This window comes from Pongo pygmaeus, chromosome 2 (genome assembly GCF_028885625.2).
Source record: "Pongo pygmaeus isolate AG05252 chromosome 2, NHGRI_mPonPyg2-v2.0_pri, whole genome shotgun sequence".
Classification (NCBI taxonomy): domain Eukaryota; kingdom Metazoa; phylum Chordata; class Mammalia; order Primates; family Hominidae; genus Pongo; species Pongo pygmaeus.
In genome coordinates, this window is record NC_085930.1 from 63254547 (window position 1) to 63271575 (window position 17029).

Sequence of the window (17029 nt, forward strand, 5' to 3'; positions counted from 1 at the left end):
GAGACCGAGGACGGTATGTGAGGCCGCTGGATGTCAGCGAGGGTGCGAGACGGCTGGGGCGCCTTCGGGCTCCCCTCCAGCCGTCCTCCCCGCGCCCGCCCCCGCCGCCACCCCGCCCCCCGCGCCCAGGAAAGCGCGCGCTCGAAGAGCGTCGCTGCTCAGCTGCGGGCTCGGGAGCCGGAGCGGAGCGCCTGGCGGCCGCCCCGGCACCCCCACCCTCGGCGGCCGCTCATGCCCGCGGCGCCCTGGGCCCGCGGCCCTCCCCAGCGCTGCGCTGCGCCGCCCTGCCCGGCGGGGGCGGGGCCGGGGCCGGGCTGGCGAGGCCGGGCCGGGCCGCAGGGCGGGCGCGGGGATGCGGGGCTGGCGGAGGAACCTCGCGCTCTGCCTGCAGCGGCTGCCGGACGAAGGTAGGACGCGGCCGCTGCCCGGCCGGTGAGCGGGGGCGCGGCGCGGGGTACGGAGGGCGGACCCAGAGCTGAGCTGGCCCGGGGCGCACACGCCTGGGGCGCCGGGGAGGGTCCCCGCGGGAGGCGAAGACAGGCGCCGGCACCCGAGGCGCGGGAGGGGGGCGCCCCAAAGTGGGGAGCCTGGAGGATCACCGCAGGACGCGAGCTGCGGAGCGGAGCCTGGTCCCGGAAAGCCAGCAGTGGGGCCCACGGGGCGCGCGAGTGTGGGACCCGGGGCAGGGCGCCCACCGGGGGCTGGAGCGAAGGGTCTGAGCCCTCGAGGGGGCACCCACCGGCCCGCTGCCGGGTCGGGTTCCTGGAGCGAGCCCTGGCTCGGCAAGGCGGCCACGTGCCTCACCTGCTCCCTCCAGCCAGCCCGCCGGGTGTCGGGATGTGGCAGCGCTCACGGTGGGGGTCCTTTGGCCCCCGAGGCTGCGGTCCGTCGCACCCAACTTTCCTTTGAACGCCCGGCGCCATCCCCACGCCGACCCCGGAGTCCACGGTTACTCAAAGTTGCAAGGAGGCCAGGGAGGGGGCTGACTCGCCGCACTGCCCCCTGCCCGGGCCTGCCCCTGCCGCAGCGCTGCGGCTCAACCCCTGCGCGGGGCCGCCCGGGCTGCTCCCCGCGTACCTGTTGTCTGACCGCGAGGGGGCGGGAGGAGGAAGGAGGACCCGCGACTGGGTCCTGCCACTGCTGAGGAAAAGTTTGGATTTGGTGCTAATGAAGAATTTCCAGAACTGGGAGTCGGGGGCAGGATGAGGTCACAGTGGTGGCTGCCCACCCCCTGCTCACTTTGGGGGGCATAATGGCTGACTTCGAGGCCCCGCAGACTGTGCACATCGCCCCTGCCTTTGACCTTCACAATCACCCCCTTAGGAGGGCGCTATTTTTCTTTCACTTTGCAGATAAGAACACTGAGCCTCAAAGAGGTAAAGCCTCTTGCCCAAGGTCACACAGCCAGCAGGTGGTAGAGCTTCCCGGGAACCTAAATCTATGTGACCCGCAAGCTTTTGGTAGTTTCCAGGCCTCCCACCTTCTTCCAGTCTGCCCCCCAGGTTGGGCCTCTCTCAGTCTAGTGGGAAAGTTTCCATTTCCAGCCCAGGCCCAGAGCTCCTGTGTGGGACTTGGGGGAGGGTGGAGGAAGACGGAGAGAGCTGGTCCCTGCCCCTCCTGTCCTGTTCCAGGGCCAAGTAGGGTCTGTCATCTCGGCCCCACTGAGGTCCTGGGTTGTGAGGGGTTGCAGGCAGAGCCCGTGGAGGGTCTTGCTTAGACAGCCATTAAGCGTTAGCCAGTGCCTCAGACCCTGGTGGGCCTATAGGTGTGCCCAGCGAGGGAGCAGACCCTCCACTCCTCGTCTGACCTGAGTTGGTGCGGATGGAGCAGATTTAGGGTAGAGAGGATGCCTAGGTTTCCTTCCCTGAGATTGAGGGAGGAGGCAGGGGAGAAGGGCTGCCAATAAGGAGGGGGGCAGTGTCTTGAAGGAGTGCCCCTACTCAACGGAGCCGCCCCCAAGGAGCAGGGCTAATTAAGAAGGAAATCTCGCAGAGCCAGGTGCCCACCACTAACTTTCGTCTGAGCATGACCTGTGATCTTGGACAAGCCTCTCTCAGGCTCACTTTCTGCCTCTTTAAAGGGGTGGGGGGCAACCTGTCCTGTTGGGGCCCTAGGAAGGATGAAATGAGGCGCCCTGGCAAAGCACGCAGTCCAGAACAGGCTTGGAAGTGGGGGCTGTAATGTCCTGAGAGGGATTATGTAGCTCTCTTGCTCCTGACACCCCCTGCCTCGTGTGTGTGTGTGTGTGTGTGTGTGTGTGCGCGTGTGTGTGTGAGAGAGAGAGAGAGATGGGTGAGGCAGGTGGATGGTGTGTGCAGAGTGCCTGGAGACATCTGGGTGGCGTGTTTGAGATGCATGTGGGTGTGTACAAGGCATGTGTGTGACATGTATGAGGCATGAGAGTCTTGTGACACCAACAGTGGCTTTGCCCACACTGAACACATCTCTTGAGAGAAGGCCAATGCCTTCCTCAATGCCAGGAGGTGCCCCACATTTGAATTTTCCTTGGAAAATCTGAGTTGGGATTGATCCTTGAGCTCCGCACTAAATCAGAGGGTGGCTGGTGTATCCACCAGCGCTGGCAGGAAATTACTATTTTAAAAAGGCAAAATCTCCGGCTTTCTCTGGGCCGCAGGAAAATTAGTCCCCGTGGGCTGGGTCTCAAATGAGAGGTTTGGAGATGTGAGTCCTGCTTGACAAGAGGTTGTGGGGAGAGGTCAGCCAGGCCCAGGAGTGACAGGGATAGATGCAGGGAAAGGGCCATCCACCTGGCATCTCTCAGAGAGGGGCCCCAGCCAGTGGGAAGGATGTTTTGAACAAGACCAGCTCATCTGCCTACCAGGTTGTATAATTTAAGGCCTCAACAAAGAGGAGTGGGCTTGAAGACCAGACTCATGTCCTTCTTAAGTCCCTCTAATTACTAACTATGTGACCTTGGGGAAACTACTTAATTTTTCTGAGCTTCAGTTGCTTTCATCTGTAAAGTTGGAGCGGCAGGCTCGCAGGGTGGTCAGAAAGAGTCAATGCGAATATATCCTAGCACAGGACCCAGCACATAATAGGTGCTTAAGAAATGCCAATTCTGTTCTCCCTTTCTTGATTATTATATCTGATTTAACTTCAGAGTTGGAGAAATGATCTGATGATGCATTGTTGGGCTCATTGGTCAGAGGAGAACTCAGGGCTCAGGGTGGATTTCTGGGTCATGAGTGGCCAGCTTGAGATGTTCCACTGCTAGGGTTTGGGGGGATCCAGTAGGTTTGTGTCTACCATGTAGCTACTTGAATTCATGGCCTACTCTTGCCCAGTGAGATTGGACAAGACACACCACAGACTTACATAGCACATGTGTCAGAATCACTCACACAGGGTTTAGAATCTTAAACAGCAGTCATCTTCCTTGAAGAGAGACACATGTAGCTGCTGGGATTGGGATACTCTGTGATTCTTGCTTTATGATGTTTTTGAGTTGTGTGTGTATGTGTGTCTGTGTGTGTGTGACTGTGTTTGTGTGTGACTCCACACTTCCCAAGCACTGGGCACCTTGAACTTTTGTTATTTGAGGGATTAGGGGTAACTTGAAGCTAAGGACTGGCTTTTATTTTTCTGATTGTGCAGAGACCAGCTGGAGCTGACACACACACACACACACACACACAGAGAGAGAGAGAGAGAGAGAGAGAGAGAGAGACTTGTGCTTCAATGAACCTCCTCCTTGACATTTTCTTTCTTTTATTGCAGCAAATGCTTCCAGAGAACCCCTTTCCAACTCCCCCTCCTCAGGCTCTGGCTGGTCTCTGTGCACAGTCAGAAAAATAAAAGCCAGTCCTTAGCCTCAAGTTGCCCCCAATCCCTCAGATAACAAAAGTTCAAGGTGCCCAGTGCTTGGGGAGTGTGGAGTTGAGGGCGGCAGCAAATTCCTATCGGGGAGACTGCTCAGAGGAGGAAGGCACTGCGACCCAGTTGAGAAGGTCAGATTTCCACCGGCAGATTCTTCCTGTGATGTGGCCTGATTAATTTCCCTCCTTATGCTGGTCATTTCTGTCTCTAATAGACCCTTGGAATGTTAGCCAGAAGTGTTATAGAAGTCATCAAATCCAACCCTCTTATTAGAGAGATGGGGGAAACATAGATGCAGCAAGAAGGAAACAACTTTTCATTCATGCAACAAATATTTACTGGGCCTTGTTCTGGGTGTTGGGGGATAAAACTGTGAACAAGAAAAAGACCCTGTGAAACAGAGTTTACATTCTAGAGGGGGAGACAAAGAACAAGTGAACAAATAAATGTGAATGGAGAGTTTCAGCGAGTCATCAATGATATGAAGACAACACAGGAATACAGGGTGATGTAGAAGAGAGTCCCGGGGGAGGGGGCTTCTATAGCAGGATGGCCTAGGACGGTCAGGGAGGCATCCCTGGAAGGTGACTTTGAGCTGGCACTAAAGAGTGAGAAGGCCCAGCCACACCAAGAGCAGAAGGAAATGCAATGCAGGCGGAGGGAACAGCAAATATAAAGAAAAGCCCTGGTCTTCAGGGGGTTGTGCGGGGAGGACAGTTTGATCTGTTGGAGGAAGAGAAAGAAGAATTGAGGAAGGGAAAGAATGATAAGGTTGGAGCAATCAGATCATGAAAAGTCAGATCAGTGTAGGGCCTTGACTGTCAGGGAAAGGAGTGTGGATCTTATTGTGATGGGAGCCCTTGAAGGAGGAGCTCCAAGGGAGCTCTTGGGAGACCAAGAGCTTGGGCTAGCTCTGAAAATGACCAAAGTTTTGGGTGATAGAGATGGTAGTAGGGAGTGGCATCCCAGGCAGAAAAACAGCATGAGTAAGGGGGTGGAGGTGAGAAAGCTGTGGGAGATAAGGCTGTCAACGTAGTTAACCAAAGGCTTTGAAGTTTTTGAGGGGGTGGGATCTGTCCAGGGTGCTGATAGGCACATCCAGCGTTTCTGCAGTTATGGACTGTTAAGGGAGCATGGTTGTGTGTGTGTGTGTGTGTGTGTCCCCCTGTGGTACCCAGCTAGCTGATGTGTCCCTATGCCGGTTACCTAGGAGACAACGGGAAGACGATAGGGCGGCTTTTGATTGGCTCCTCACTCCTGCTGCTCATTTCCCTGTCAGAACCGCAAGCAGAGGTTACAAATGGTCCATGCGGTCATGCCAAATGCTGGAAGGGGAGCCATGAATGTTCATTGCCCCAGGTCCTGTGTGTGTTGTGTGTGCGTGTGTTTGTGTTGTGTGTGGTTGCCAGTGCGTGGGTGCATACACACTTCCTGAACAAAGCGGCATCTGGAGCTAATGCACTTCCTGCTATGAAACATCTGCTCATTGCCTTAAATCAGGTAGTGGGGGCCCAGATAAATTTACAGAGGACCAGTTAGACTTTGGAAGGAATCTTTTGTTTGGGTTTAATAACTGCAGTGTCAACACCGGAGCTGATTTTAAATGTCTCCTTGTACCTCCAAAAAATGCAAATAAAGCTTTGAATGGTGGAAGTCATTTCCCATGCCACGGATCATGATGTCAGCATGCAGAATTGCCCCCCCCACCCCCCACCCCCAGCCACGAACGGTGATATAGATTGTAGACTTGTTTTTCTTACCCTCTCCTTTAAAATCATCTCTTTTTCTTTTACTTTGTGGGTAAAAGGACAAGGAATCTACACTCTAATTTGGCTTAGAAAGGTGGTGGGGAAACACAAAACCCATCAAAGTGATTTCTTTGCAGTTGGCTTTCTAAGGCAGCAGCCTGGGTAGGCTTGGAAAATAATTTTTTTAAAAAAGACCAAAACACACAAAAAAAGCCTCAGGGCTGCAGAAGATTTAGCATTCTTGGTCTCTCTTCCACCTGCCCTGCCTCCACTTTGCAGGGGTTGGCAGATGATGCAGTTGGTGAGGAAGGAAACGAGGATTCCCCCTCTCATTCTTGGCTTCTCTGTCCTTGGCTCAGGTTTTAGCATGCCATGCATGAGCCTTCTCTGCCTCTTCCCTGCCATCCTAATGGGGAATTTTTCCCCATTGGAAAAAATTATCATATGCCTTCCACCCAGTTCCCTATTTCTCATGTCTCTTCCACCACTGATCAGAGATGTTTTATCTGAAACACATATTGGAAGGTGGTTTTCACCTGTTTACACATTGCTTATTATGCTGCATTACTTACAGTAAGGTCTCACGCTTTAATGCCTTCACCCAAAAGATGAGTGAAGGGGACCCCAGGGCCTTTGCACTTGCTGTTCCCTTTGCTGGATTGATCTTCCACTGGTTCACTAACTCACTTCATTTAGAGCTATGCAACTGGCTGGGTGCAGTGGCTGCTCCTATAATCCTAGCACTTGGGAGGCCAAGGCAGGTAGAATTGCTTGAGCTCAGGAGTTTGAGACCAGCCTGGGCAACATGTAGCCTTGTTTCTACAAAAAAATTTAAAAAATCAGCTGAGTATGGTGGCATGTGCCTGTAGTCCCAGCTGCTCAGGAGGCTGAGGGAAGAGGACTACTTGGGCCTGGGAGGTTGAGGCTGCAGTGAGTCATGATTGTGCCACTGCGCTCCAGCCTTGGGGATGGAGCAAGATCCTGTCTCAAAAAAAAAAAAAAAAAAAAAAAATCTATACAACTGTCCCCTCCTCAGAGAAGCCTTCCCTAACCATCCCACATAATATAGCAGTCCTTTGGTCCTATAAGTTTCCTATTCCTCCCAGCCCTTTGCACTGCTGGGTTTTATGTTAAGTGCTCATGTGTCACCTTTCTCTCCCTCTAGTAAGTGCTGTGAGGACTGTGCTTGTGTCTATTTTGCTCTCCACTGTATTCCCGGTGACTAGTACATTGCATGGTACACAATAGCTGCTCAACAGGTATTTGTGGAGTGAGGGAGTGAGATGGGCCTGGGGACAGTGTTGAACCAGAGAATGTGGGCCTTATGGGTTCCTGGTTCAACCAATAGAGTTTCTGATTTTTCTAGAGAAGCTAAAAATCTAGAGTTTAACATACTGTCTCTGTCAATTTTAAAAATGTTAACCACCAATCTAAACAAAAAACCCTAAGGGTCAAACGCACTCCCTTTTGAGCTGGATTTATCCCAGGAGTCCCTACTTTGATGCCTCTGATACTCAAAGCCCTGTGATTGGCTGCAGTAACCTTTCTTCCCTCCTTACCTGCTAGAGGGCTTTCTACCTCAGAGCCTTTCTCAGGCAGCTGCCCCTGCCTGGAGTTCCTCTCCTATCCTCTTCTTCACCCTGTAAGTGGTGGTTTCCTCCAGTTCTGACCCCAAGGCCAGGCCTGTGGGTGCAGCTTCCTGTTGTCCCTGCTAACATGACAGAATTAGCCCCCTCACTTTGTTGGAACAAAGGCATGTGCTTGTATCTCCATCACTGGATATAGAGCCTCATGGGGGCAGGGACCCCGTCCCATTCCTCCTTGAGTCTGAAGTGCCCAGCTCAGAAGTAAGCATGCAGTAGGTGCTCACTAGGTGAGGGGTGAATGAAATAAAGAAGAGAAGGGGGAGGAAGCAACCTTTGCGAGCCAGGCCCTGGGCTGCCCCTGTTCACATCCGGCCCTCACCATGGCCCTGCCACGAGGATGCCGAAGCTCAGGGAAAATGGCTTGGCCGGAGCTGCTGGTCTGCAAGGGGCAACCTGCGGAGCCAGGCAGCCCCTCCCTGCTTGTGCACATCCCCACCCCACTTGCTCTGTGGCTGTAGCACCCATAGGGCCACACCAAGGCTGGGTGGGTGTCTCAGACAGTGCCTGAGCCGGGAGCATAAGTCTGTGGTCCTTCCCAACTCTGTGAGTGATTCCCATGGTGACTGTCTGACCTTTCGGGGCCTCAGTTTCCTACTCAGAAAAATCAGAAAATAGCTCTGTCCCAAGGGGATGCTGTGTGCATCTAATTTTTAAAAATGGAAGAGAAAGTGGTTTGAAAGTGCAGATGGCTTGTACCTGTGGAAGTCCCTGAAATGGGTGTAGGGGAGGGGCTGAAGAGTGTGCTGGAGCAGGGGCTGCACTGATGAGAGTGTGTGAGGTAAAAAATAATGACAATAATAACAGCCAGGCGCTGGGCACACACCTGTAATCCCAGCGCTTTGGGAGGCTGAGGCAGGAGGACCACCTGAGGCCAGGAGTTCTAGACCAGCCAGGGCAACATAGACATCATCTCTACAAAAGTACAAAAATTAGCTGGGTGTAGTGGCGCACACCTGTAGTCCCAGCTACTCAGGATGCTGAGGTGGGAGGATCACTTAAGCCCAGGAGCTCTAGCCCAGCCTGGACAACATAGTGAGACACCATCTCTACAAAAAAATACAAAAATTAGTCGGGTGTAGTGGCACACACCTGTAGTCCCAGCTACTCGGGAGGCTGAGGTGGGGACATCGCTTGAGCCCAGGAGTTCCAGGCTGCAGTGAACTATGATTGTGCCACTGTGCTTCGGCCTGGGTGACAGGGTGAGACTCTGTTTAATAATAATAATAACAGCTAACCATTATTAATGGTTTACTCCATGCAGGCTAAGCGCTTTATATGTTAACTATTTTAATTTTCATAACAACCCTGTAAGGTAGGTACTATACTTAATCTCACTTTTCAGATGAGGAAACTGAGGCAGAAATGTTGAGTGACTTGCCTGAGGGCACACAGCAGCTAAGGGGCAGAGCTGGGATTTGAACCCAGGCTAGAGGCTGTGCTTTTAACCACTGGGAAGTGAATGAGGGCTAAGGTTTACATGTGGCTCCTGCAGGGTCCTTTGGATGTGCTTGTCCTGGTCCTGGAGTGGCCCTGCCCTGGCCCCAAGTGGAGCTCCTCTCCCTCCCCAGGATTCACCCACGTGTTGAGTATTGATCCCAAGAGACCGAGTCTCAGTCTGGGACTCTCCAGACAGGCCTCAGGCAAGGTAAGGGAGCGCCTCTTTCCCCAGGGAAGGAAGGCTGCCACTGGGAGTCACGCCTGCTCCCAGCCTCTGCCCTCAGTGTGGCAGCAGGTCACCACTTCCCTACACACCTGCCCCGAGTCTGCTCTTCCTCCTGGGGCATCTGATCCATATCCCCAGAGCCCGGGGTAGGGCTGAGGGAGGGCCAGGGGCCCCTTAGCTCCCAGCACAGACTGGGCCAGTGTTTAGCAAGACTGTGAAAGAGACACTTGTTTGCTGTACCTGCTACCCTGGGAGAGGGTTAGGGACAGACCAGAGTCAGAGGCAGAGAGACAGAGCACCTGTCCTGGGAGGGCTCAGAGCAGTACTTGAGGGCTGGGGACACCAGGCCTCTTCAGGGCCATCCCAGGCACAGAGAACAGGCAGGTCTAGGCCCCCAAAAGGCAGGGCTGCGCCTTGCCGGGAGAGGAGTCACAGGGAGACAGCAACTGCAGTGAAAGGCTTTCTGCTGGTCACAGTTGGCTAGGGATGGGCTGGGAGCTTTGAGAGGGGTGAGCCCCCCACCATCAGGGTCATGCAAATAGAGCCTGGATGAGCTTTCATTGCGGGTGTGGTTTGAAAGTTTGGACTAGAGTGTGGATCTCAACTATTTGGGCCTGGGTGGGGTGTCTTTGTGTTGTCACAATCACAGCAGGGCTGCTGGCCTTTAGTGGGAGGGTACCAGAGATGCTATGTCTCTGGCATATCCAGGACAGTCCTGCCCAAAGAACTCTCCACCCCAAATGCCAGCAGCATCCCTATCGAGGAACCTCAATGCCTTTAGCCTCCAGAGCATGGGGGATGTTGTCAACATGTAGCGCACCCGAGCTGTGAGAAGGGAGGCTGGCCTGCGCCTTGTGAACCATGGGGTGGCATCGTTGCTGGTTTGTCACACAAAACCCATGTTCAGGGTCATCTTGGGAGAACTATAGGAGCGCTGGACCCACATGGTGACTGTGTCACTGGTTTGTGTGATGCCTTCTGTCCACTGGCCAGGACTGAACGAGGCTTGGTGATGCAGACAGCAAATGGTCGTAAGTTGTCCTCGTTTGATTCTTGAGTTGCCGGAAGCGGGAGCCATGAGGATCAGTCATGTTCATGGCCCAGTGGGGAAGCCCCTAGGCCTGTGTCTGAGAAACCAGACAAGACACTGAGTCAGAGGAAAGTCGGAGTGGCTTTTGGAGCAAGTATTTATCTCAGGAATGTTTTTTTCTCCATAATACAAATAATATTCTCTCAAGATGTAAGCCAAAATACTGTGCTCCACAGGTTAGATCGAGAGGCAGACAAGGGTGTCAGGAACTTGGTACCTGAGCTGTGCTGGGCTGAGACCCCAGTGGCTGGGGAAATCCAGGCCAGGCTGGGCTGGGTTGGGGATGACATTAGTTCCCAGCAGTGTCCACATGTATGTGGTGACACCAGGCTTGTCCTGGCCTGTGAGTGTACCAGGCAGGGGTGCAACCAGTGGAGCAGGTAATACTCAAATTAGATGGCAGCAGCATTGTGGCTCCATGTCCTTGTTGGGGGAGAAGGGCACGAGTCAGATGGTGGTAGCATTGTGACTCCAAGTCCTCAGTCTGGGAAGAGGATGCTAATCAGACAGGAGCAGCATTGTGGCTCCATGTTTTTGCTCTGGGAGGAGGATCCTGGCCAAGAACCAGGATCATGGGGTTTTGGGGCCAGAATTCCAAAGAACAGGGTCAAGCAAGACACTAGACTGCAGATGGGGAAATGGAGGCAGCAGCCTATTCTTTGTGCCAGGCCACTACAAGGAGTAGGGTGAAGTGTGGCTTGTTGGGTGCCTGGAAACCCAGAGCTTCACGTCTGACATCGAACACTCCCGCTGGTGCTGGGAATTGGGGCTCCTAATATCTGGCCAGCTGGATTTAGTGAAAAGAGCCCAAACCATGAGGACAGCTAAACATGGGTTCACGTCCTGGTAGGTGAGCTTGGGCAAGTTCTCTCCTCTCTGAGCCCAGTTCCTTCAGTGGAGTGTGTGGGGTCGACTGTTTGAAGAGGCTTCCCAGGGCCTGATGGCCTCTCACCCTCTTTCTTTCCCCCTCTCCTTTACCAGCTGGAGACACAGAGCCTGTCCATGCAGGTCTGCTGGCAGGAGACTCGGCCTCGGGGCTCTTTAAACTTGGATGGCACCTCCCAGGGTGGAAGCTGTGGAGCCTCTGAGCCCTGGAAGGCCCCATGGATCATCAGCCTCTCAGGCACCTACTTCTGCATGGTCCTATCTGTCATCCTTTCTCTGAAAGTTCCCCCACCCCAACTCTGAGCTGAGCTCAGAGACCCAGCCTGGGAGCAGCTAGGACAGGCCCGAGTGTGGAGGGGGCAGAGATACCCCTCTATGTGGAGCTGCTGGATGCGTTCGCATGGCCATTTACATTTTACTGAGCAGCCTTATTCATATTACTTAAAGTCATCCATTCAATCAGCAGACTTTTGGGTACCTACTGTGTGCCAGACATGAGAATACAGAGCTGAAGTAGATCGACAAGATCCCAGATCTCACAGAGCAGAGCAGACAGATGTAGATACAGAGGCCCAAGAGGCTGCTGCTTCTTCCCTTCCTCTTGATGTGCCTCCTGGGCACCAGGTGCTCATAGCTCCTCTCTACTTTTCTTGACATCTGGTCTGCCCCAGTTTACCTACTGGGACTCACTCCTGTGTAGTCCTTGCCCTTGAATGGCTGTACCCCCAGAGGCTCCTCAGGGTGCATGGCACTGGGAGATAGAGGGCCCACAGCTTTCTCTGAAATCGGGAGGTTGGAAAAGAAGGCAAGAGGCACGGTTTGGCTAAAACCCAGGCTCCCTTACAGAAAGTTAGCTAACTTTTCCATGTGCTGAGTCTATAGAACTCTGAGGAAATACTCATTCTTTATTCCATTTGTTCTTTCATTGCATAAACCATTATTAAGCCCCTATTGCATTCTAGATACTTCTTTTATATCATCTCATTTATCTTCCCAGAAGCCCGACTGAGTATAGGTCTGATTATTTCCATCTCACAATTGAGAACCTGAAGCACAGAGAGGTTAAGTCACTTGCCCAAAGATGCGCTGCTGGGAAGTGGCAGAGCGGGGATTTCAGCCCAGGAATGTCTTTCTGCCAAGCCGAGGCTCTTTCTGTGTCCCCAGGCAGCTTCTCCTGGAAGTATGGTGCTCAAGATCATACAGGGAGTATTAATACCACAGGAGTGATAGGGCACTCAGGGAAGGAGAGTGGAATTCTGTCTGGGGCTGAGAAATTGGAGTTGACATTTGATCTGGGTTTTCAAGAGCAAGTGAGAGTTGGCCAGAAGGAAAGAGGAGGGAAAGGCATTTAAGGCAGAGGGATCAGCATGTGCAAAAGCACAGAGTGGAGAGAAGTGTGCCGTGACCGCATCTGAGTGGTGTGCTGGCCTTTCAGCTGTGTGAGGTGCACATGTGGAGGGACGACTCTGCAGAGGTGGGTTGGGGCCAGATTGTTGAGGGCAGAGATAGCCACATCTGGCTCACAGGTGGGTCTTGTTTGACTCTAATAGTGGCTTAAAAAATCAGTTACCAGTAAGTTTTCAATGGGGGAGGACGTTCACATACAAAAATATAGATTTACTGCTTTCTTTGGAAGATCGGGCAACGTGGGTTTGCATTTTTGCTTTCCCTCCCGGGGGCACATTGTCATACTCTCCACCCAGCCCCTTTATACACTTAATCATCTGCTCAGCTGGTAGAGGCCTTTGTGTTTGAGACTTTGAACTCACTTGCTAGATGAATTTGAGCTTCATCCTCATTAGGCGGTTGAAAGGTTTTCAAGCAAGAGTGACATCTTCAGAAAGCTCCTGCTGGCTATTAGAGGGAGAGAAGCAAGTCGAGGCAGGGCGACCCCTGAAATGACCGTCCTTGGTATGTTAGGAGCATTTGCTCAGCATTTCTGGGAGCCTCATTCATTCTCTCTCTACTCCTTGTAATAACCCTGCAAGGTGGGTTATCAGCCTTATCAGATGAGAGTAAAAGTCCAAATGCAGATGTGATGAAGAAAAGGATTGAAAAATTGGAAAATAAAAAGTAAAACGTTTTGTATAACAAAAGAAATCATTCAGAAGGTTCAAAGACAAGACACAGATGAGGAGGAGTGGTATTTACAACCTACATGCCAGATAAAGAATGATATTCTGAGTACATAAAGATCTGCAAATCAATAAGAAAAGTAAGTGTCCAGGAGCCTGGGAACAGGCCTGAGCAGGCAGCGATTAGAAGAGGAAACACAGGCGGCCGGAAAGGGCTGACAGAAGGCCAGCCTCACCTTCTCAGGGATTATTCTGTTAGCATTAGGAAAACACTCATAAAAGCCACGTGCAATATCAATTTTAATGGGAAATTTTAAAATTCATGGTGTTTAGCTGGGTGTGGTGGCTCACCCCTGTAATCCCACCACTTTGGGAGGTGAGGCAGGAGGATCACTTGAACCTAGGAGTTTGAGACCAGCCTAGGTAACACAGTGAGACCTCATCTCTACAAAAAAATACAAAAAGTAGCCAGGTGTGGTGGTTCATGCCTGTAGTCCTAGCTACTCAGGAGGCTGAGATGGGAGGATTGCTTGAGCAGGGAGGTTGAGATGGGGGGTCGAGGCTGCAGTGAGCCATGGTCATACCACTACACTCCAGCCTGGGCAACAAAGCAAGACCTTGTCTCAAAAAAAAAAAAAAAAAAAAAAAGTGTAGTCTGTAGTGTTGGTGGGATTGTGGGGGAAGTAGAGGCTGACATCTACAATAAGTGGGTAGCGCTAACGTGGAGGTTAGTTTGACAGTTAACCTGTCGATATGGCAAGTGCTGACACTTTTTGACCTGGCCATTCCTTCTCCAAGTATCTATTCTAGAGAAAAACTTATCACAGATGCACTAGACAACATGAATAAAGACGTTTGTTGCAGTGTTCATAAAATTTTAAAAAGGAATAAACCAACTATCTATAGGCAATTGGCCTGAGAACTCAGTCACATTGTTCAGGTAAAAAACTCAAAAAACATCCTTGAAGAAGCTTTCTCCAACCCCTGTCTTCCATCTGCCTAGTCCCCACCTCTCCCATGGTAGGTAACCACCATCATCCATTTCTAGACTGTCCTCCTAGAAATTTCTTCTATGCCTATAGAAGCAACTGTGAATACATATCTTCCCCCTTTTTACACAAATAGTTGTGTACTATCATGCACTTCAACACTTTGCTGTTTTATCACGAGGTATATTGTACACAACGAACAGTGATGGGTACATTTGTATTTTTTAAAGAGCAACATAAAGACGTCCCCAGTGCACCCGTCCTCCAGCTAAAGAAATAGGACGTGTCCAGCGCCCAGTGTTGCATGGCTCCCCAAGAAGTCTGTTCCAGTTTATGTTCCCACTTAGGATTTGTGTGAGTTTGCAAAAAAGATAAAGACTTGAGATGATTTTGCTTGTTCCAGGTCCCGAGTGAGTAGGCGCTTTCTGTTCAGCCCCAGGCCTCTGCTCAGTGGGGTGGAGACCACAGCCCGGAGTAGAGGGATGGAGGCAGGTTTTGGGGGGCTGGGTGTGAGGGGCCCACCATGAGGCCCCTGTCTTGGAGGTCCCTGGATGGATAGCCCTGGAAGCTGGGAGCCAGCTAGAAGCTTGCTGGGGAATCCCCTGTGTGGGAGGTGTGGGGGGCCCTTCAAACAACCACTTTTCAACCAAATGAGCAAATGCTTCTCCTTTCTCATCCAGGGATGGTAATTTTTCTAGGGTGAAAAATGAATTCTCCCAGGAAGCTTTCCTGCCAGAGATCCTGGAGCCTTAAATGCTCTGGGCCGGCGGGAGTCCTGGAGGGCAGGCGGATGGGTGCAGCTGTATTTTACAGTGAGGCTGGGCCCCAGAAGGGTGCACATCCGTGGCCACCTGGGTCCCAGGAGAGGCCACCCACCTTGAGTGAGTGGGGAGGGGCTTGAGGCTGATGTCTGAGGACAGCAGAAAGGACCTGTTCTCAGAGACCACTCGGTTTGGCTCTCCTGGGTTATAGGTAGGGAGACAGTGTCCAGAGAAGGAGAGAGGGTGGCCCAGGGTCCCAGGGGAGGCCAGGGTTCCTCACACCCAAGGAGTCAGACTCTGGCTTGACTCTTTGCTGTTCTTTTGTTTCTTCTAATATAAACCAGGCTGAACCACAGAGCTCACTAAATAACTCTTGACTGAGTGCCAACAGTTTGTTGGGAATAGAGCAGTGACTAAGACCTCAGTGAACTCTGCCCTCCAGGAACTCACAGACAGAGTTAGCGGTCTCCCAGGTTGGGTGCAAGAGCCATGCCCAGGACACTCTCTTGAGGAGGAGGTTGGGAACAAATATGAAGAGCTTCCATTTACATTTATCTTCTATCACAGTTTAATTTGTTTCTCTTTTTGGGTATGTTGTATAATGTGCATGATATGCAAATATAGTAATACATGGTTACTTTATGAATAATATGTATATGTCACTGCAGAGGAATGCACATTTTTTACAGACAGAGTGCAAGATTGAAAAGGTTTGAGGAGGAGCCCTGCCCACCTGTTGGGAGTATAGTAGTTGGAAGGACCCTGAGCTGGGGTCTTGGAGGGCAAAGTGCACCCAGCATTTAACAACCCTTTCTGTACAGGCCACAATCCTACCAAACAAGGGGAGGCAGGGACGGTTAACCTCATTTTGCAGATGAGAAGATTGAGGCCCAGAAAAGAGAAGGTTTTTGTTTGTTTGTTTTGTTTTGTTTTTCTTGGAGATGGCATCTCACTCTGTCGCCCAGGCTGGCGTGCAGTGGCATGATCTCGGCTCGCTGCAACCTCTGCCTCCCAGGTTCAAGTGATTCTCCTGCCTCAGCCTCCCTAGTAGCTGGGACTACAGGTGCCCGCCACCATGCCTGGTTAATTTTTGTATTTTTAGTAGAGACAGGGTTTCACTATGTCACTGTGTTGGCCAGGCTGGTCTTGAACTCCTGACCTCAGGTGATCCACCCGCCTCAGCCTAAAAGAGAAGAGTTTTGCCTAACTTAGTACCTGAGCTAGGAGTGGACTCTTGGCCTTCCTCTTGGCCAGTTTCATGATTCCTCCTTTTTCTACATTTCTGATTTTATAAAACCACATAAGATGTTTGTTGGACATTTAAACTAGTTTTAATACTTAAGCACAGCAACATCAGTAAACAAAGACATTGCCATGCAGTGGACCTCCTTCTCCATACAGGACTGATATGGACACATTTCTCTGGCTTCTGGCTATCTTTAAGAAAATAAATCCTCTTAGGTGAAATGACTTTTTCTCAGATTAAGCATGTAATTGTTGTTAAATATAGACTATTTTGAAAATGAAGACCAAGAAGAAAATGAAAATCATCCTCCATCTGCCCCCTCCCCAGGGCCACTCTGGTATATTTCCTTTCAGTCTTTTATCTATCATTTATTTTTGTTGCTGTCATACCACACACATTATTTTATGTTTTGTTTTTTCTTCACCTGGCTTTATAGGATCGGTATTTCCCTGGATTATTAAAAGCCCTTGAGTTGCAGAATGTGTCATGGAGTGGTCATTCCAGGCATGGTTTATTTACCTGCTCCCCCATGGTTGGACATCAAGGTTGTCCCAGCACTGGACTTTTTTCATAAGGCTGCAGTAAGACTCACCCTTCCTGGGGCTGCTATCAGTCTATAATGCAATTCATGTAGGCTTTCCCCCTGCAGATGTTATTTCTTACACTTGTCATTTATTTTTATTTTTATTTTATTTTATTTTATTTTTTATGAAGTATTTATTGATGATTCTTGGGTGTTTCTCGGAGAGGGGGATATGGGAGGGTCATAGGATAATAGTGGAGAGAAGGTCAGGAGATAAACACATGAACAAAGGTCTCTGGTTTTCCTAGGCAGAGGTCCCTGCGGCCTTCTGCAGTGTTTGTGCCCCTGGGTACTTGAGATTAGGGAGTGGTGATGACTCTTAAAGAGCATGCTGCCTTCAAGCATCTGTTTAACAAAGCACATCTTGCACCGCCCTTAATCCATTTAACCCTGAGTTGACACAGCACATGTTTCAGAGAGCACGGGGCTGGGGGCAAGGCCATAGTTCAACAGCATCCCAAGGCAGAAGAATTTCTCCTAGTCAGAACAAAATGGAGTCTCCT

The 17029-nt window shown here is 51.3% G+C and overlaps 1 protein-coding gene across 1 annotated transcript in view; it reads left to right on the forward strand.

Moving 5' to 3' along the window:
* The first annotated feature begins 289 nt into the window (after positions 1-289).
* Positions 290-17029, forward strand: part of GRIP2 (glutamate receptor interacting protein 2) — a 116699-nt gene continuing 99959 nt past the window's right edge. Inside the window, exon 1 of the mRNA XM_054482254.1 lies at positions 290-407. Within this exon, the coding sequence (XP_054338229.1) occupies positions 353-407 (55 nt within the window). The 5' untranslated portion in view covers positions 290-352. The remainder of the gene's footprint in view (positions 408-17029) is intronic.